Genomic DNA, 20,285 nt, shown 5'->3' with positions numbered 1-20,285 from the left:
ACAGGTCGCTCCTGGGGGGGGGGGACACGGGGGGTCAGCCCAGGCCTGGCCCCCCCCCGGCCCTGAGACACCCCCCGTGGCCACAGCCCCCCCCCCCAGCCCCCCTTACCTGTTATCATTGATGTCTGTCACATTCCCTGCAAGAAAGAGCAGCAGCTCCAGGGGGGGTTATGGGGACTCCCCACCTCCATCCCCCCATCCCACAACTGGGGACCCCCCCCCCTGCACCCCCGGGCCCCCCCCCTCACCATTATCCACGTTGAGCTGCTGGTAGGTTTCCGGGGGGCTGCTGGAGAGCGTGGTGGGGCCGCTGGCGAAGCTGGGGGGGGGGAGCATGCGAGGATGGGGGACACACGGGGACACACAGGGACATGGGGACAGAGGCCTTGAGACACCCTGGGCACTGCTGGCACCGGGGGGGAGGGCACCCCATGCCCTGCACCCCTCCCTCCCCCCCAGAAGCCCCGTGCCGGGCCCCCTCCCTGCCCCCATAGCCCCTGTACCCCCCCCATGCCCCCCTATTCCCTCCCCCCAGGATCCCCCCATGCCCCCCCCAAGTCCCCGCACCCCCCATGCCCTGTCCCAGCATCTCACTGTGCCCCCCCCCCCCCGGTGCCCCCCCATACCCTCCCCCCTCAGCATCACCCCATGCCCCCCCGCCCCCCCCCCCCCCCCCACTTACAGGCCCTGGGGGCCGGGGCCGGGCAGGGGGCCCCCCCCGGGGTACCCCTGGAAGAGGCTGTTGGTGTAGCTGAGGCCGGTGGGCGACGCCGCTGGCACCTGCCCGGGCCGCACTGGCTTGGCTGGGGGGGGGACACGGACGGGGGGGGGGGCTGAGGGGTGCTGGCTGGCATGTGGCACCCCGGTGTCTCCTGGGGTGCCCCCCCCAAGGTCTGTGCCACCCCCCCAGGCCAGACTCCCCTGCCCCTGTGCACCCTGGGGGGTGCCAGGTTGGGTGCCAGGCCCCGCACTCCCCGTGCACCGCCCTGCACCCCAGGGCGTGCCAGGCGCCTGCGCCCACCCTGCACCCCTGCACCCCATGTGCCCATGCCCACCCTGCACCCCTGTACCCCGTGTGTCCGTTCCTGCCCTGCACCCCCTGCACCCCAGGTCCCTGCACCTGCCTGCACCCCGTGTGTCCATTCCCGCCCTGCACCCCCTGCACCCCATGTCCCTGTGCCCGCCCTGCACCCCTTGCACCCCCTGCACCCCATGTGCCTGTTCCCCCCTGCACCCCCTGCGCCCAAGTGTCCGTTCCTGCCCTGCACCCCCTTCACCCCAGGTCCCTGGGCCCGCCCTGCACCCCTTGCACCCCCTGCGCCCCAAGTGTCCGTTCCTGCCCTGCACCCCCTTCACCCCAGGTCCCTGGGCCCGCCCTGCACCCTTGCACCCCCTGCGCCCCATGTGCCTGTTCCCCCCTGCACCCCAAGTGTCCGTTCCTGCCCTGCACCCCCTTCACCCCAGGTCCCTGGGCCCGCCCTGCACCCCCCTGCACCCCCTGCGCCCCAAGTGCCTGTTCCCCCCTGCACCCCCTGCACCCCAAGTGCCCGTTCCTGCCCTGCACCCCCTTCACCCCAGGTCCCTGGGCCCGCCCTGCACCCCGTGCACCCCCTGCGCCCCAAGTGTCCGTTCCTGCCCTGCACCCCCTTCACCCCAGGTCCCTGGGCCCGCCTGCACCCCCTGCACCCCCTGCACCCATGTGCCTGTTCCCCCCTGCACCCCCTGCGCCCCAAGTGTCCGTTCCTGCCCTGCACCCCCTTCACCCCAGGTCCCTGGGCCCGCCCTGCACCCCCCTGCACCCCCTGCGCCCCAAGTGCCTGTTCCCCCCTGCACCCCCTGCACCCCAAGTGCCCGTTCCTGCCCTGCACCCCTTCACCCCAGGTCCCTGGGCCCGCCCTGCACCCCGTGCACCCCCTGCGCCCCAAGTGTCCGTTCCTGCCCTGCACCCCCTTCACCCCAGGTCCCTGGGCCCGCCCTGCACCCCCCTGCACCCCCTGCACCCCATGTGCCTGTTCCCCCCTGCACCCCCTGCGCCCCAAGTGTCCGTTCCTGCCCTGCACCCCCTTCACCCAGGTCCCTGGGCCGCCCCTGCACCCCGTGCACCCCCTGCGCCCCAAGTGCCTGTTCCCCCCTGCACCCCTGCACCCCAAGTGCCCGTTCCTGCCCTGCACCCCCTTCACCCAGGTCCCTGGGCCCGCCCTGCACCCCCTGCACCCCCTGCGCCCCAAGTGTCCGTTCCTGCCCTGCACCCCCTTCACCCCAGGTCCTGGGCCCGCCCTGCACCCCTTGCACCCCCTGCACCCCATGTGCCTGTTCCCCCCTGCACCCCCTGCGCCCCAAGTGCCCGTTCCTGCCCTGCACCCCCTTCACCCCAGGTCCCTGGGCCCGCCCTGCACCCCCTGCACCCCCCTGCGCCCCAAGTGTCCGTTCCTGCCCTTCACCCCCCGCCCCCAGGCCCTTCCGCCCCCCGCCCCTTCCCCCGGCCCCCCCGCCCCGTACCGATGTGGGCGCTGTGGGCGCGGCGGGCGGCCCCCCGGGCCCTGACCGCCTCCTGATGCGCTCCACCTCCTGCTGGTAGCGGCGCTTGTCCAGGCGCGCCCCCTCCTTGGCCTCCCTCAGCGCCCCCTCCAGGGCCTGCACTCGCCCAGCCGTAGCCCGCAGGCGTTTCTCCAGCTTCGGAAGCTCGCAGCGCAGGTCTGCATTGTCACGGACCAGCTGCGCGACCGCGTCAGCCCCGCGCCCATCGGGCACCCCACCGGGCAGCACCCACCGGGCACCCACCGGGAACCCGGCGTCCGCCCCGCGCCAGGGCGCTCGGTCAGCACCGAGGCACCCGGCGGTACCAGGGCGCTCGTCGGCGCTGGGCGTCCGCCCGCAACGGGCACCCACCGGCACCCACCGGCACCCAGCGCCCATCGGCACTGGCTCCCCGTCAGCGTCTACCCACGCCGGGCGCCCGCTGGCACCGGGGTGCCCGCCCGCAATGGGCACTCGTCAGCACCGGGCACCCGTCGGTGTTGGGCACCCGCCTGCAATGGGCACCCACCGACACCGGGGCAGCTGCTGGCGCTGGGGCGCCCGCCGGCACCAAAGCACCCACCTGCACCAAGCACCCACCGGCACCAGGGCACCCGTCAGCACTAGGGCACCCATTGGCACCCGGCACCCGCTGGCACTGGGGCACCCACCGGCACCTGCACCCACCCACCAGCTGCTGCGCCGGCAGCCCCACCAGCACCCAGCCAGGCCCTGGGCACGGCCCCAGGCACCGGGCAGCACCCAGCACCGGCTACCAGCAGCCCCAGGGTGCCTTACAGCACCCATCCAGGCCGCCCTCACCCACCCCAGCGGTGCCTCAGGGGCGGGGTGGGGGGTCCCAGCTCCCCCAGCCCCCCCCAGGAGTGCCTGGTTGGGGGTCCCAGCCCCCCAGCAGTGCCTCGCGGGGGGGGGGGGTCCCAGCCCCCCAGCAGTGCCACCGTGGCCACATGCAGCGGTAGGGCCGTGACTGCGAAGCTGAGCTGGGGGGGGGGGCGCAGGTAGTGAGCTGGGGGAGGGGGGGGCACCACAGCCAGGCGGGGGGGGGCAGCAGGCAGGGGTGGGCAGGAAAGTGCCGGAGGTCAGGGCGGTGCCCCCCCCCTTACAAAACTGGGGGGGGGGGCTCCAGGTGGCTGGGGCAGAGGGGACTTGGGGGGGGGTGTCTATCCCCCTGCCCCACATCCATCCTCCCCGGGGGGGGGGGGGCACGCGTGTCCTGCCCGGGGGGGGGTGGGGTGGTCGCGGTACCTTGGACACCCAGAGATCCAGCTAGGGAGGAGGCAGCAAAGGGGGGGGGCAACAGAGCGGGCATCAGCGTGTGCCCCCTCCCCGGGGCCATGCCACCCCACAGAGGGGCCTTTGGGGGGGGGGGGACACCCCCAGGATGGAGGGAGGGGCAGGATGGAGCAGGGCGCTTGGGGGGGAGTTGATGCCCGGGGGGGGGGGGGCAGCACTGGGAAAGCAGGGGGGAAGCTTGCAGTATAGGGGGGCTGGAGGGGCCCTGGGCTGGGGTGATGGGGCAGGGGGGCCTGGGCTGGGGTGATGGGGTGGGGCCCCCCCCCTTTCCCCCCCCCCTTTTTCCCCCCCCTTTTCCCCCCCTTTCCCCCCCCTTTCCCCCCCCCGGCCCACCTGTTTGTGAACCTTTGTAAGCTGCTCCAGGTTGTTCTCAAGAAAGGAAATCTTCTGCTTCTGGGAGTGCAGCCCCCCACTGTCCTCAGGCTCCAGCTCTGCGCTCTGCGGGGGGCGGGGGGGCATGGAGGGACCCCCCCCAGCCCGGGATGGCACCCCCCAGCCCAGGATGGCACCCCCAAGCTGGGCTGGCACCCCTCCATGATGCTGGCCTGAGACCCTCCCCACCTGGGCTGAGACCCCCCCCCAACCTGGGCCAGGCCCCCCCGTCCCCCGCGATGCCTGGGTTGGGACCCCCACAGCCGACCTGGGACCCCCAACCATGCCCAGGATGGGACCCCCCCCAAAATGGGCTGGCACCCCCCCACCTGGGATGAGACCAACCCATCCCCCTCCCCCGTCTGAACTGGGACCCCCACACCCAGGCTGGGACCCTCCCCCAGGCCAGGACCCCCCTCCCTCTTCCCCCCAACACCCCCCTCCCTCCCCTCACAGCCCCCCCCTTCCCCCCCACTGCTCTGACCCCGCCCACTTTTGGCTCCTGTCGGCCCCCCCCCCCCCTTTTTATCACCCCCCCATTTCGCGCCCCCCCCCCTCACTTTCTTGACTCGAGTCGTGACGTCTTGAACAAACAGCTTGCGCAGGTTGTGGAGGGTCTGGAGTTCACGGGCCTGGGGTGAGGGGGGGCTGGGGGTGAGGGGGTGCACGGTGACCCCCAGACCCCCCCACCCCGCACCCCCCAGAGCCCCCCACATCCCCCCCAAGACACCACCACCCCCAGACCTACCACAGTCTCCTCCAGCCCCTTGAGGTCCTGCTTGGACTGCTCGTGGCGCTCGTAGAGAAATCTGGGGGGAGATGGGGGGGTCACCCCAAGCATGGGGGGGGACTTTTGGGGGGTTGAAGGGGGGCTCAGGGGAGGCACAAGGATGCTGGGTGGGGTGCTGAGGGCTCCTGGGGGCTTGGAGCGGCCTCAGGGGTCTTTTGGGGGGGGGCCTGAGGGCTGAGAGGGGACCCCAAGGTGGTGCAGGGTCTTGAGGGGTGTCCCCATGGGGTGGGGGGTCCTGGTAATGTTGGGGGTCCTGGAGGGGCTCCCCAAGGCTCCTGGGGGGTGTTGGGGGTCCCAGGGCTTCTGGAGGTGGTGTAGGGTCCTGGGGGCTGTCCCCATGGGGTGGGGTCCCAGTGATGTTGGGGGTCCCAGGGGTGATGGGGTGTCCCCAAGGCTCTTGGAGGTCCCAGGGCTCCTGGAGGTGGCACAGGGTCCTGGAGGGTGTCTGGGGGGTCCTGGTGATGTTGGGGGTCCCAGGGGTGATGTTGGGGGTCCCAGGGTGATGGGGGGGGTCCTGGAGGCGTCAAGGGGGACATCTCTGGGGGGGTCCCAGGACTCCCGGGCATGGAGGGGGGTGCTGTGGCTCTGGGGGTCCCCAGGGGTGTCAGCGAGGGGTGTGGGGGGGTTGGGGTCCGGGGGAGCCCCGGGAGTGCAGGGAGGGTCTCACGTGAGCTCCTGCAGCCGGGCGGCCTTGGCCCGCTCCTCGCCCCGCAGCGCCTCGTGCTCTGCGCGCAGCTTCTCCAGCTCCAGCTCCAGCTTCTGGTTCAGGCTGTGGGACGGACGGACGGACGGGTGGGGGGACGGACGGATGGACAGACCCGCGGGGGGACAGTCTCTGCCCCTCGCTCCTCCATCCGGCCAGGGATGAGTCCAGGGAAGGGGTGGGGAGAGGGACGGGGCTGGGCTGGGAGCTGGGAGCATCCGGGGTTGGGGACGGAGACAGGGTCAAGGTCGGGGCTGGGGACGGGGTTGGGGACAGGGTCAGGGCTGGGGACGGGGACAGGGCCGGGCCCCGGGGCCACTCACTCCCGCAGCTCGTCGATGGTTTTCTGCCTCTCGTTGACCTCGTCCCGCAGCCGGGCCAGCTGCTTGTGCTGGGCCTCCCGCTGGCTCTCCAGCTGCAGCTCCAGCGCCTTCTGCACCCACCGCCCTCAGCCCGGGGACGGGACCCCAGCACCCCAACACCTCCCGGGGACCCCCAGCACCTCCCAGCACCCTTGGACCCCAACACCTCCTGGGGACCCCCAGCACCCCCCCAGAACCCCAGCACCCCAACACCTCCTGGGGACCCCCAGCACCCCCCCGCACCCTTGGACCCCAACACCTCACGGGGACCCCTGCACCTCTGGACCCCAACAACCCCTGGGGACCCCCAGCACCCCGCAGCACCCCAGGACCCCAACTCCTCCTGGGGACCCCCATCATCCTCCAGCATCTCCCAGGGACCCCCAACATGCCCCAACCTCCCCAGCACCCTGTGGACCCCAGCAGCCCCCAGCATCCCCGGGACAGCCGGCATCGCCCAGCACCCCCCAGCCTCCCCAGCACCCCAGGGACCCCCACCCCACCTCTAGGACACCCCACATGCCATAAGGACCAACAACTGCTCCCCCCCGGGGCCCCCAACACCCCTCAAGGACCCTGGACACCCCCCAGTAACCCCCAGGGGTGTTCTGCCCCCCCCCCCCCCCCAGCACGCTCTCACCTTGACCTCGTCCGTGTCCTGGGTCTCATCCTGCTCTCGCTCCTTCCGGGCCACCCCCTGTGCTGTCTCTGTGGGCCGGAGCTCGCATTGGGGGGACAAGCCAGGGAACCCCTGACCCCCTGAGTCCCACTGTGACACCCCCCCCCTGGCCCCCAAGCCCCTCCAGCACCCCAGGCCATGCCCTCCCAGCCCCCCAAGAGCCACTGTGCCCTCAGCATCCCAAGGCCCTCAGCCCCACCATGTCCCCCAGCTCCACTGTCACCCCCCAGCTGCCCTATACCCCCCAGCCCCCCAAGTTCTGCTATACACTCACCCCTCTGAGGCCCCCCAGCCCCTGACCCCCTCCATGCCCCCCCAGCCGCTCAAGTCCCCACTGTACCCCCCCAGCCCCCCAAGTGCTGCTGTGCCCTCAGCCCCCCCGAGGCCCCCAGCCCCCCGAGCCCCCTCCAGGCCCCTGAGCCCCCCTTTCCCCCCCCCCCAGCCCCCCGCACCCTGGGCCTGCAGCCGGGCCAGCTCCTCGCTCAGGGCGTCGTACGACTCCTCCAGGTGCCGCTTCTTCAGCTCCACCGTCTGCATGTACTCCGTCAGCGAGCGGATCTTCGCCTCGTGCTGCGGGACCAGCCTCAGCCACTGCCCCCTGGCTGGGGGCACGTGGCCACCACCCCCCCGCCCCGCCACCCCCAGGGCCACCCTGTTACCGAACCCTGGGGTCACCAAGCCCCCGGGGATGCCAAACCCCAGGCCACCAAGCCCCCAGGGTCACCGTACTCCAGGACCACCAAACCCTTGGGCCACCAAACACAGGGGTCACCAAACCCTGGGGCCACCAAACCCTGGGGCCACCAAACCCCTGGAGATGCCAAACCCTGGAGCCTCCAAACCCTGGGGCCACCAAACCCCAGGTCCACTGACCCCCAGGGTCACCAAACACCAGGGTCACCAAGCCCAGGGCGACCAAACCCTGGGGCCACCGAACCCTGGGGCCACCAAATCCTGGGGTCATCAAACCCTGGGGCCACTAAACCCTGGGTCACTAAACTCTGCGGTCACCACGGCAGTGGCATCACTCCTGTGAGGTGCCCAGTGGTGGCAGCCCCAGGGTCTGTCCCCACCCATCCCCGTCCCCAGCCCACCTGGGAGATGAGGAGCTGGCAGGAGGAGAGCTCACGCCCTGTCACCTCCATCTTGCGGTGGCACTCCACCTGCAGGTTCTCCAGCTGCCGGCACCGCTTCACCACCGACTTCACCTCCGACTTGATCTTGCTGATGTAGAGCCGGGCGACGGTGAACTCCTCCTCAATGGCCCCACTCACCTCCACCGGCTGGGCACGGGCATGGCACACAGGTCAGCACGGCATGGACACGGCATGGCATGGCATGGCATAGTATGGCATGGCATGGCACAGGCACGGCGTGGCATGGGCATGTACCACACACGAGTATGGCACGGCATGGGCACAGCATGAACATGGGTATGGCATGGCACGCGGGTCAGCATGGCAAGGGCATGGGCACAGCACGGCATAGTATGGTATGGCATGGCATGAGTATGGCACACACATGGGTATGGCATGGCATGACATGGCATGGCATGCACACGGCATGGGCACAGCACACACATGGGTATGGCACGGCACAGCACAGGCACAGCACAGCACGTGTACGGCACACACATGGGTATGACATGGCATGGGCACTGCAGATGCACGGCACGGCTTGGGCATGGCGTGGCACAGGCATGGCACACACATGGGTATGGCATGGGCATGGCAAACCACGCACGTGAGTGCAGCATGGGCACGGCACAGTGTGGGTACAGCACGGCGTGGCACAGGAATGGCACACGCATGGGTATGGCACAGCACGGGCGCAGCATGCACCCATGGGTGCAGCCTGGCAGGGGTGCCCCCCCCCCCCCCCCCCCCTCACCAGCTTGATCTCGCCGTTGCCCACGATGAGGCTGAACTCGCTCAGGTCCTTCATCAGCCCATTGAGCACCTCGGCCGCCCGCTTGCGCTGCTGCCCCCCCAGCTCCCGCACCCGCTGCAGCTCCGTCTCCAGCGACAACGTCGTCGCCTGCGGGCACAGCGTGGCCTGGCACCCTGGCACCACCCCCCCCCCCCGGCACCCCCTGCCCTGGCACCCCCAGCACCCTCCCCAGCACCCCCTGCCCTGGCACTCCCGGCACCCCCTGGCACCCCCCACCCTGACACCCCTGGCACCCCCTACCCTGGCACTTCCCGCCCTGGCACCCTCGGCACCCACCCCAGCACCCACTGCCCTGGCACCCCAGCACCCCTGGCACCCCCTGGCACCCTCTACCTGGGCACCCCCAGCAGCCCCCCTGGACAACCCCAGCACCCCTCCTCGACACCCCCCATCCTGACAACCCCAGCACCCCCTGGCACCCCCTGCCCTGGCACACCCAGCACCCCCCCCCAGCACTCCCCGCCCCTGTACCCCCTGGTACCCCAAGATCCCACCCGCTCCACCCGTGGGGTGCTGCTCTTGGTCCCCTGGGAACGCCCAGTCTGGCATCCCAGTTTAGGGGGAGAGTCTCCCAGTTTGGGGTCTGGTTTGGGGGTGTGTGTGTGGGTGCCCTCTTTGGGGTCTGGGTTGGGGGGGGTGTGTGGGGGGTCCCCTCTTTGGGGTCTGGTTTGAGGGGTGGGTGGGGGTCTCCTCTTTGGAGTGTTTGGGGCAGGGGATCCCTCTTTGGGGTCTGATTTGGGGGGTTTGGGGGAGGGGCCCTCTTTGGGGTCTGTTTGGGGGGGGTTCTCCTCATTGGGATCCAGCTTGGGGGGTGGGGGAGGCTCTCCTCTTTGGGGTCTGGTTTGGGGGGGTTCCCCTCTTTGGGGTCCAGTTTGGGGGGGGTCCCCCTCTTTGGGGTCTGGTTCGGGGAGTGTGGGGGGTCCCTCTTTGGGGTCTCTTCTTTTGGGTCTTGTTTTGGAGGGGTTCCCCTCTTTGGGGTCCAGTTTGAGGGGGTGTTCCCCCTCTTTGGGGGTCTGGTTTGATGAGGGTGGGTGGGAGTCCCCTCTTTGGGGTGTGTTTGGAATGGGGGTCCCTCTTTGCAGTCTGGTTTGGGGAGGAGGGGGCCTTCTTGGGGTATGATTTGGGGGGGGTTCCCCCTCTTTGGGGTCTGGTTTGAGGGGTGTGTGTGTGGGGGTCCCTCTTTGGGGTCTCCTCTTTGGGGTCTGGGATGGGGGGGTCCCTCTTTGGGGTCTGGTCTGAGGGGTGTGTGTGGGGGTCCCCCTCTTTGGGGTCTGGTTTGGGGAGGGGGGTTCCCCCTCTTTGGGGTCTGGTTTGGGGTTTAGGGGGCTCCCGGGTCTGAGGCTCCTGTTTCGGGGGATCCCTGGCCCAGAACATCCCAGTTTGGGTCTGGGAGTCTGGGGGTTGCTGGTTCAGGGGCCGGGGGTCCCAGTTTGGGTCTGGTTTGGACCTGGGGATCCCAACTGTCAGATCCCGATGTGGTCCCGGGGCCCTGGTGTGGGGGTCCCAGTTTGGAGGGGCCCTGGCTCTGGGGGCCCCAGCTGGGGTGCTGATGGGGGTCCCAGCTGATTCCCAGTCTGGATCCCATTTGTCAGTCAAGGTTCCCAGTGGGGTCCCAGTGGGACACTGAGGGTCACCAGTAGGTTTCCCGGTGGGGTTCCCAGTTAAGGAGCCACTTTGGGGATCCCAGTAGAGATCCCAGCTGGGCTGGCAATTGGGGTTCCCAGTAGGGTCTCAGTGGGCTTCCCAGTCGAGGAGCAAGTTTGGGGTTCCCAATGGGGTCCGGTGGGGATCCCAGTATGGATCCCAGTTGGGTGCCCATTGGGGTTCCCAGTAGCGTCCTAGTGGGGTTCCCAGTTGAGGAGCCAGTTTGGGGATCCCAGTGGGGTCTAGTGGGGATCCCAGTAGAGATTCCAGCTGGGCCCAGTAGACATCCCAGCTGGGCCGGCAATTGGGGTTCCCAGTAAGGTCCCAGTGGGGTTCCCAGTTGAGAAGCCACTTTGGGGTTCCCAGTGGGGGCTAGTGGGGTTCCCAGTAGGGATCCCATTGGGAATCCCAGTTGGGTGCCTGCCGGGGGTCTCAGCCGGGGGTCCCGGGGGGGTCACCTCGGTGCGGGCCAGCTCATCAGCCAGCCGGCGGTTGTGGCGGCCGGTGTCCTCGGCCTCCTGCGCCTTGCGGTCGTAGCTGCGCGCCAGCTCCTCCAGCGCCGCCAGCACCTCGGCCACCTCAGCACGGGCCGCCCCGTGCTCAGCACGCAGCGCCGCCAGCTCCCGCCGTGCTGCCTCCCCGCCTCCCCGCGCTGTCGCCAGCACCTGGGGGGCCCAGAGGGGTCCGGGGGGTCAGGGTGGGGGTCCCAGCATAGTCCCAGGGGGCAGGGTGGGAGTCCCAGAGTGGTTACAGCAGGGTCAGGTTGGGGGGTCCCAGGGACTCAGGGTGGAATGGTCCCAGGGGTCAGGGTGGGGGTCCCAGAGGGGTCCCAAGGGGTCACGGTGGAGGGATTCAGGCGGTCAGGGCAGGGGACCCAGGGGCTCAGGGTCCCAAGGGGGTCCAGGGGGTCAGGATGAGGCTCCCAGAGTAGTCCCAGGGTTCAGGGTGGGTGTCCTAGATGGGTACCAGGAGGTCCAAGAGGGGTTCTGGTGGGGTCAGGTTGGGGAGTCCCAGGGACTCAGGGTGGAAAGGTCCAGGGAGTCAGGGTGGGGGTCCCAGAAGGGTCCCAGGTGTCATAGTGGGGGTCCCAGAGGGGTCCCAGGGTTCAGGGTGGGGGTCCTAGAGGGGACCCCAGGGCTCAGGATGGTGGGGTCCAGAGGGGTCCCAGGGGATCAGGGTGGTGGGGTCTCAGTGTTGAGGGTAAGTGTCCCAGAGGGGTCCAGGGGCTCAGGGTGGGGGTCCCAGGGGTCATAGTGGGGGTCCCAGAGTGGTCCCAGTGAGATCAGGGTGGGGGTCCCAGGGGTCATAGTGGGGGTCCCAGAGGGGTCCAGGAGCTCAGGGTGGGGGTCCCAGGGGTCATAGTGGGGGTCTCAGAGAGTTTCCAACAGGGTCATGCTGGGGGGTCCCAGGGGTCAGTCTGGGGGGTCCCAGGGGCTCAGGGTGGAGGGGTCCAAGTGATCAGGGTGGGGATCCCAGAGGGGTCCAAGTGGGTCCCAGGGTGTCTGGGTGGGGGCCCAGAGGGGTCAGTCCGAGGTCCCAGCAGGGTGAGGTTAGGGGGTCAGTCAGACAGAGATGGGGGGACATGGGGGCTGGGGGGAGTGGGGGTGGGCCCCTCACCTCCTCCTGGTCCAGCATCTGTTGCTTAAGCTTCTCCATGATTTGGCTCTGCTGGTTGATCTCGTCGTCCTGGGGGGAGGACAGGAGGGTCCACGCCGGCCGGCCCCAAGGGGCTGGGGGTGGTGGGGGGGTGCTCGGGGGGTCCTGGGGGCTGCCAGGAGGTCCCGGGAGTCCTGGGGTACTGATGGTCCTGAGGGATGCTGGGGGGACTGGGAGGTCCTCAGGGGTCCTGGGGAGTCTCAGGGGTCCTGGGGGGTCCCAGCAGGTCTAGAGGGGTCTTTGGGGATCCCCAAGGCACCCGGGGATGGGCCTGGGGGGGGTGTCCCCACCTTGTCATCCAGCTGCTTGTAGAGCTTGCGGATCTCCTCCTCGTACTTGCGGCGCTCCTCGTCGGAGATGTGGATGACGATGGAGGAGCTGTTGTCATTGAGGGGTGTCTCGCCAACGGATCCTGTCCCTGTCCCCTCACCTGTTCCTTCGCCTGTCCCGGCCTCCGCCTCAGCCCCGCTCAGCTGCTCTGTCTCGGGCACGGCCTCCCCTGGGGACACAGCCTCAGTTTCCCCATCTGGCACTTGGTGGGGGGCGGGGGGGGATGGGGTCCCCTCCCGGATGCCGGGGTCCCCCCTCACCACTCCGCCAGCGGCTCAGCTCGGCCTCCAGCTTCCCGATGGTCTCCTTCAGCGCCTTGTTCTTCTCCTTCTCCTTCTCATACTTCTTCTTCCACTGCTCGGCCGTCAGCTCCAGGTTCACCGACGCCGTGTTCTTGATGGTCTTGGCCCTGGATGGAGGGGGGGACCCCTCAACCGGGACCCCCCCTGCTCCCCCTTTCCAGGCAGCATCCCCCAGGGACCCCCCTGAGGTGCCCACCACAGCGACCCCCATCTGAGGGTCCACCTTCCCCTGACTCCCCTCCCAGGTCTGGGGACCCCCAGTGCAGCCCCCTTTCCCCCTGGAGGGGTGCAGGGGGTACAGCTGGGGTGCAGTGGGTGCTGTTGGGGTGCAGTTGGGATGCAACAGGTGTGAGGGGTGCAGTTAGAGTGCATGGGGTGCTGATAGAGTGCAGTTGGGGTGCAATGGATGCTTGGGGTGCACTTGAAGTGCAAGGGGTGTGTGGGGTACAGTTGGGGTGCAATGAGGCCATGGGGTGCACTTGGGGTACAACAGGTGCATGGAGTGCTGTTGGGGTGCAGTTGGGCTGCAATGGGTACATGGGGTGCAGCTGGGGTGCAACGGGTGCATGAGGTGAAGTTGGGGTGAAGTTGGGGTGCAATGGGTGCTGTTGGGGTGCAACGGGTGCATGGGGTGAAGCTGGGGTGCAATGGGTACATGGGGTGCTGTTGGGGTGCAGTTGGGGTGCAACGGGTGCATGGAGTGCAGTTGGGGTGAAATTGGGGTGCAATGGGTGCATGGGGTGCAGTTAGGGTGCAGTTGAGATGCAGTTGGGACACAATGGGTGCATTGGGCGCAGCTGGGGCACAGTTGGGGCGCAACAGGTGCAACGGGTGCTGTTGAGGTGCAGTTGGGATGCAATGGGTGCATGGGGTGCAGTTGGGGGGCAGCTGAGGGGTGCAGAGGGGTGCAGGGGCACCCCGACACCCCCAGCCCCCTCCCCTACCTCTGCCCGAACATGAGGGTGGACTTGGTCTCGGCGTCATTGTAGCTGGAGGGGGAGCAGCAGATGAACATGGTGGTGCGGCAGTTCCCCCCCAGCGAGTCCTGCAGGATCCGCGTCATCTTGCTGTCCCGGTAGGGCACGTAGGCCTTCTGCGGGGGGGGCACAGGGGCTCAGCAGGGTTCCCCCCAGCCCCGGGGTCCCCGGGGCAGAGCAGACGGGCTGGGGGGCGGCGGGGGGGACACACGCAGGCTCTCACCGTGCCCTCGGCCAGGGCCGAGATGACGTTGCCCAGTGCCGACAGCGACTTGTTGATGTTCTTGGCCTCATCCAGCACAGCCCCCTCAGCCCCTGTCTTGCTGACCTGTGCGGCCGGGCAGCTCAGAGACCCCCATGGGGCCACCCCTACCCCAGGGACTCCCAGCCCAGGGATACCCCCAGCCCAGGAACCCCCCCAAGACCCCCAAACCCAAGGATGCCACCAGCCAGTGGACCCCCAGAGACCCCCAATCCAGAGACCCTTCAGCCAAAGACCCCCACCCCAGCCTGAAGATCCCTAATCCCAATGTCCCACAGCCCACGGACTCCCCTAAGGCCCCCACCCTCCTGATGTCCCCCTTGAGGACATCCTCCACCCAAGTTCCCCCAGAGACCCCCCCCAGTCCCACATACCCCAGCCCAGGGCCCCCCAAAGACCCCCACCCCAGAACCCCCCCAGCCCAAGCCCCCAGGGTCCCTCAGTGCCAGGGTCCCCCTGACCTTCTCACTCCCAGCCAGGTCGACCAGGTAGAGCTTCCCGCTGAGCTTCTGCTCTGTCTCCACGTTCTCCTGCTTGATGTTGATGAGGAAGATGCTGTGGCTGCGGGAGCTGTGCTCGTTCATGTCTGTGGGCATGGGGAGAGGCTGCACACCTGCGCCTCCAGCCCCCGGGGACCTCCGCACCCCCACGGGACCCCTGCAGCACCCCACAATGCCCCAGAGACCCCACAGTGCCCCAGGGGTCCCCCCACTGCACTCCAGGGACCCCACGATTCCCCAGGGACTCCGTGGTAGCCCAATGACCTCTACAGCACCCCAGGGACCCTACAGCACCCCAGGGACCCCCACAATGTCCCAACAACCCCATGATGCTGCAGGGACCCCCATGGTACCCCAGCGACCTCTGCAGCACCCCAGGGACCCCCACAATGCCCCAGAGACTCCCATGGTGCCCTGATGACCTCTACAGCACCCCAGGGACCTCCCAATGCCCCAGGGACCTCATGATGTCCTAGGGACCCCCATGGTGCCCCAATGACCTCTGCAGAACCCCAGGGACCCCATGGCACCCCAGGAACCCCCCCAATGCCCCAGAGACCCCCATGGCACCCCAATGTCTCCTACAACACCCCAGGGACCCCCACAATGCCCCAGAGACTCCCATGGTGCTCTGATGACCTCTACAGCACCCCAGGGACCCCCATGGTACCCCAATGACTCCTATAGCACCCCAGGGACCCCCACAATACCCCAAGGATCCCCATGGTGCCCCAATGACCTCTGCAGCACCCCAGGCACCCTGCAGCACCCCAGGGACCCCCACAATGCTCCAAGGACCCCATGATGCTGCAGGGACCCCCATGGTGCCCCAGGGACCCCCACAGTGCCCCAGGTCCCCCCCCAGCACCCCAGGGACCCCTATCGTGCCCCAATGACCCCTACAGCACCCCAGGGACCCTACAACACCCCAGGGACCCTACAATGCCCCAGGGACCCCCATGGTGCCCCAGAACCCCCCAGCACCCCAGACACCCCACAATACCCTGCACAGCAGGGACCGGCACCGCATAGCCTCCCACCTCACTCTGCTCCCCCCCCCAGCGCCCAGCGCCCCCCCCAGTGTCCCCGTTTCGCTTTCCCCCCAGTGTCCCAAGGTGCTCACTGGTGACAGCCACATGCCGGTTGGATTTCCCCTCATCGATCACGTCCAGGATCTCCTCGGGGCTGGAGACGAAGCGCTCGGTGCAGCCCTGGGGATGTGTGGTGGGGTGACCCCAGGGGTTGGTCCCAGCCTCCCCTCTGGGGGTGCCCCTTTTGGGGTCCCCCACCCAAGGGACCCTCCGAGCCGCTCCTCACCTTGACGTAGGGAACCCGGTTCTTGTCCTCGTGCACCGACAGGTTGGTCTTGGTCACTGGCGGGGGAGACATGGGGTGAGGGGACTGAGGGGTGGTGACCCCCCCAACATGCCCTAGGAGCTCCCAGTGCCATCCAGTGCCCCCCAGTGCTCCCCCATACCCTTCCACTGCCTCCCAGTGCTCCCCAATACCCACCCAGTGCCTCCCAGTGTTCCCCAGTGCCTCTAAGCTTCTCAGTGCCCCCAGTGCATCCCAATACCCACCCAGTATCTCCCAGTGCCCCCCCACTCACTGTCCAGCAGGTCCCGGATCTTGTCCAGATAAATTTCAAAGTAAGAAACCTGGTAGGAGGGAATTGGGGGTGTCAGGCTGTGTGTGTGTGGGGGTCAGGACCTGGCCTCCCAGTCTTCCAAATGCTCCCAGTGCTCCCAGTCCCTCCCAGTTCCCACCTTGATGTGGAACTCGAGGTTCTCGTCCATGGAGTAGATGTGGTTGAAGATGTCCTGGGCGATGCGCGGGATGATGCCCATCTGCTGGGGGTCATGCAACTTGCCCTGGGGGGGGGGGTGGGGTTGGGAGGGGGATTATGAGCACCCAGGGGGGTGCCAGGGCCCACGGGGTGCTGACCCTGCCCCTGAAGCCCCCTCTGGCCCCCTCACCTCCATGGTGTGGGTCTTGCCCGATGACGTCTGCCCGTAGGCGAAGATGGTGCCGTTGTACCCGGCCAGCACATCTGTGGGGAGGGGTGAGGGTGGGCAGAAGCCCCTCGGGGACCCCCAGGAACCCCCGAGGACTCCCATAACCCTCAGGGACCTCATAGCCCCCCCAGACCCCGAGGAACTCCCCCGAGACCCCAAGGGCTCCCTGACCCCCTCTAGGCACCTGAGATCACCTCCAAGACCCCCAGCGATGCCCAAGGACCCCTGAGACACCCCAAAAGACCTCACAGATACCCCCAGAACCCCTGGAGATTGCAGAGACACCCCCCCCCAAAGTCCTGCAAAGACCCCAAGACCTGCTGGACACCCCCAAGGACCCCATGCGCATCTCCCCCTGTCAGCGTCACCCCCCTACCTGCCCCTGTCGCCACCCAGCACCCTCCAATGTCCCCATGGATCTGGGTGTCCCTGGAGGAGGGTCCCCCAACTAGGACTCCCCCCGGGGACCTGCCCCCAGGGTCCCCCCAAGCCCCCGGCCCTCACCCTTGACGATCTGCATGGCACAGGCGTGGTAGACCTGCTCCTGGGTGGTGTTGGGGGGGAAGACACGGTCGAAGACATAGGGCTTGCCCTGAGAAGGGGGGGGGGACGGGACATGGGGGTCAGTGGCCAGGAGAGACCCCCACAAGGTGCTGGGGGCTACGCCAGCCTCAGGCCTCCCCTTGCGGGGGGACCAGTAAGTTCCAGTGAATCCCAGTAAGGGAGGTGGGAGGTTGCAGGGGGCCTCTCACACAGCCCCGATCCCATCATACACCCCTGTCCCCTCAAATCCCATGGACCCCCCCATACACCCATGGTCCCTTCCCCCCATACTTCCCCCTATACCATCAGCCCCCCCTTTCGCTACCAGCCCCCTACATATATCCCCTGCCCTCCCATACGCTCCCTCATACACCCCCATCCCCCATTCTCCACCCCCCACAGAGCCCCTCTACAAACCCCAAACCCCCATAGGCCACCTGAGGCTCCCCGATGCACCCCATTATGCTCCCAGCCCCCCAGTCACCCCCAGGCCCTCATAATCCCCTCAAGCCCTTAGGACCCCACATCTCCTCCAGTCCCCTCATTTACCACCCCCTCCCCCCTATACCCCCTGTACCCCAGCACCCCATATATGCCCCATACACTCCCATGTACTCCAGACCCCACACCCCACCCGGCCCCCCTAAAATCCACATATACCCCAGACCCCCATACACCCTCCTAGATCCCCCAGCCCCCCTACACTCTCCATACACCCTCATAGACACCCAGAACTCCACAGACTCCCCCATAACCTCTCCATAGACTCCCCTTATACCCCCAGCCCCCCTACAGCCCCATATACTCCCCATACACCCCCATAGGCTCACAGTCTCACCATACAGTTCCATACACCCCCATAGACTCCTCAGCCCCTCCATAGGCCCCCATAGACCCCCAATCCCTCCCATACACCCCCATAGAACCCTCAGCCCCTCCATACACCCGCATAGACCCCCAGATCTCCCATACAGCCCCATAGACCCCCATAGATGCCCATAGACCCCTCAGCCCCCCCATAGACCCCCATAGATCCTCATAGACCCCCATAGATCTCCAACCCCCCCCATACAGCCCCATACACCCCCATATATCCCAAGCTCCCCCCCCAGACCAATAGACCGCCAGCCCCCCCATAGGCCCCTATAGGCCCTCATAGACCCCCAGCCCCCATTGACCCCCAAACACCCCCATAGACCCCCCAGCCCCCCCATAGACCCCCATAGACCCTCATAGACCTTCGTAGATCTTCATAGCCCCCATAGACCCCCATATACCCCATACACCCCCAGCCCCCCTATACACCCCCCCACCCCCTTCTCCCCCACCCCCCCCGGCCGGGAGCTGTCCAGGCCCCGGTGCTGAACCGCCGCAGCCACCGCGGGCACACACGGACACGGGGACAGCCGGACACAGGGACACACGGACACGGGGACAGCCGGCAACACCAGACCGGCCCCCCCCCCTCCCCGGCCCCCCGCAACCGCCGCAGCACGGCGCAGGCACAACCGCCCCGCCTCGCCCGCCGACGGTCACGCACCCCCCCCCGCACCCCTCCCCACGCACAACCACCCCCCGCAGCCCCCCCCCCCGCACCCCTCCCCCCGCACAGCCCCCCCCGCAGCCTCCGCCGCTCCCCTCCCCCCGCACAACCGCCCCACGCAACACCCCGCATTGCGCCGGCACAACCGCACAGGGACACACAACCACCCACGGAGCCGGCACAGCCCCCCCCGCCCCACTGCGCCCCCGGGGGACCCCGCTGCTCCCCACCCCACCCCGAGGACCCCCCCACCTTCGCCGCGTCCCTCCCCCGACCTCAGGGCCGGGGTGCCCAGGCCGGGCGGGCCCCTCCCTGCGGGGAGAACCCCCCCCGCCCCGTATCCCGCCCCGTGCGTTATGGGGGGGGACGTTATATTGGGGGGCTTGGCCGCGGTCCCTGAGCCCCCCCCCGGCTTCACCCCCTAACAAAGGGCCGGGCCGCAGCGGGGTGAGGTGGGGGAGGGGGACAGGATCTGCGGCAACACCCCCCCTCCCCCTCCCGGTGCTGCCCTCAGGCCCGATCGTGGCCCCCCCGGGGGTCAGGGCGTCCCGCTCGTTGTAAACAACCCCCCCGCCCCCCCAGCACTGGGCCAGACTGGGGGAAACTGGGAGTGCCGGGAACCTCAGAAAAGGAATGGGGGGGGGGTAAGGGAGGGGCATGCGGGGGGGCAGGGGAAACGCCCCGGGGGGGGGGGGGTGCTGGGCCCATTTGGGCACCGGCCACACCCAGGGCGATTCCCCCCCCCCCTCCCCAAACAGGCTCTGCCCCCCCCAAGCTGACTGTCACCCCCGCCCAGGCCAGTTACCCCCCAACCTGGCTATCCCCCCACCTCCGGCCGTGCCCCCATCCCCCCCCCCGAGGCTGGGGGGTCCCTGTGCCCCCCCCGCACTCACCCCCACCACCACGCTGTCGTCGCCCTGGAAGACGGGCAGGAACTTGTCCCCCCGCAGGATCTCCGCCTGGTTGAGGGGCCGGAACCGGCACAGGACCTTGATGCTGCACTCGGTGCTGGGCTCGGCCATGGCGGGGGGGGGACCCGGGGGGGGCGTCGAGAAGAGTTGGGGGGGGCCGGAGGCTGGGGGGGGGGGCTCAAGGGTGCTGCTGGTACCCAAGGGTGTGGGATGTCACCCGGGGATGCGGGTGGTACCCGGGGGTGCTGGTTACAGCCTGAGGGCCAAGTGGTACCCGGGGATGCGGGACGCTGCTCAGGGATGCTGGGCGGTGCTCAGGGATGCAGGATGCTGCCCGGGGATGCGGGTGGTACCCGGGGATGCGGGATGCTGCTCAGGGATGCTGGGCGGTGCTCAGGGATGCAGGATGCTGCCCGGGGATGCGGGTGGTACCCAGGGATGCGGGATGCTGCCTGGGGATGCAGGAGGGAGGGCGGCGCCGGGCGGGGGATGCTCCGCAGCGCTCCTGCTGCCCCCTGCTCCAGTGACCGCGCTGCTGTCGCCGCTGCAGCCCCGGTACCGGGTGATGGGGGGGGGGGGGAAGCCGCCCCCCGCCCCCCCCCGCACGCACACGCCCCCCCCCCCCGCGTTAAGGTGGAGCTGCCCGCGGCTCTTAAGGTGGACGGAGGCCGGGGGGGGAACGGACACGCCCGGCCCTGGGAACCGTCCCCCCAAACTGCTGATTCATGGCGGGGGGAGCAGGACCCTGTCCGGGGGCGGGGGGGGGGTGTCGGCGCGGGGCCAGCCCCCCCTCCCCCCCCGCGTCAGCTCCCCTCCCCCCCGCGGGAAGCCAGCACTCCTGGCTCACGGCCCCCCTCCGGCGCTGAGGCCGGGCACACTCGTGTCCTTGGTGGCCCTGCCCAGGCCCGGGGGTCC

At 68.9% G+C, this 20,285-nt stretch overlaps 1 protein-coding gene across 1 annotated transcript; it reads right to left on the bottom strand.

Annotated features, from left to right (window-relative positions):
• LOC143173422 (kinesin heavy chain-like) lies at positions 1–19,511 on the bottom strand (the record flags this gene model as incomplete). Its single annotated transcript, XM_076363639.1, is given in 29 exon segments — positions 1–11; positions 110–137; positions 249–319; positions 683–803; positions 2,500–2,553; positions 2,556–2,715; positions 4,165–4,269; positions 4,764–4,835; positions 4,952–5,012; positions 5,661–5,762; positions 6,020–6,129; positions 6,699–6,766; positions 7,190–7,307; positions 7,832–8,020; positions 8,628–8,774; positions 10,790–10,996; positions 11,949–12,017; positions 12,278–12,486; positions 12,578–12,726; positions 13,564–13,712; positions 13,820–13,924; positions 14,320–14,444; positions 15,482–15,569; positions 15,676–15,731; positions 15,968–16,016; positions 16,125–16,229; positions 16,335–16,408; positions 16,878–16,965; positions 19,353–19,511. Coding segments are annotated over 29 exon segments (3,019 nt in total), but the record flags the coding sequence as incomplete, so codon positions are not given.
• Positions 19,512–20,285: the final 774 nt, after the last annotated feature.

Source organism: Aptenodytes patagonicus, unplaced genomic scaffold (genome assembly GCF_965638725.1).
Source record: "Aptenodytes patagonicus unplaced genomic scaffold, bAptPat1.pri.cur scaffold_74, whole genome shotgun sequence".
In the NCBI taxonomy this organism is placed as follows: domain Eukaryota; kingdom Metazoa; phylum Chordata; class Aves; order Sphenisciformes; family Spheniscidae; genus Aptenodytes; species Aptenodytes patagonicus.
The sequence above is the reverse complement of the archived record's forward strand: the minus strand, read 5'-3'. Positions and strand labels throughout refer to the sequence as shown.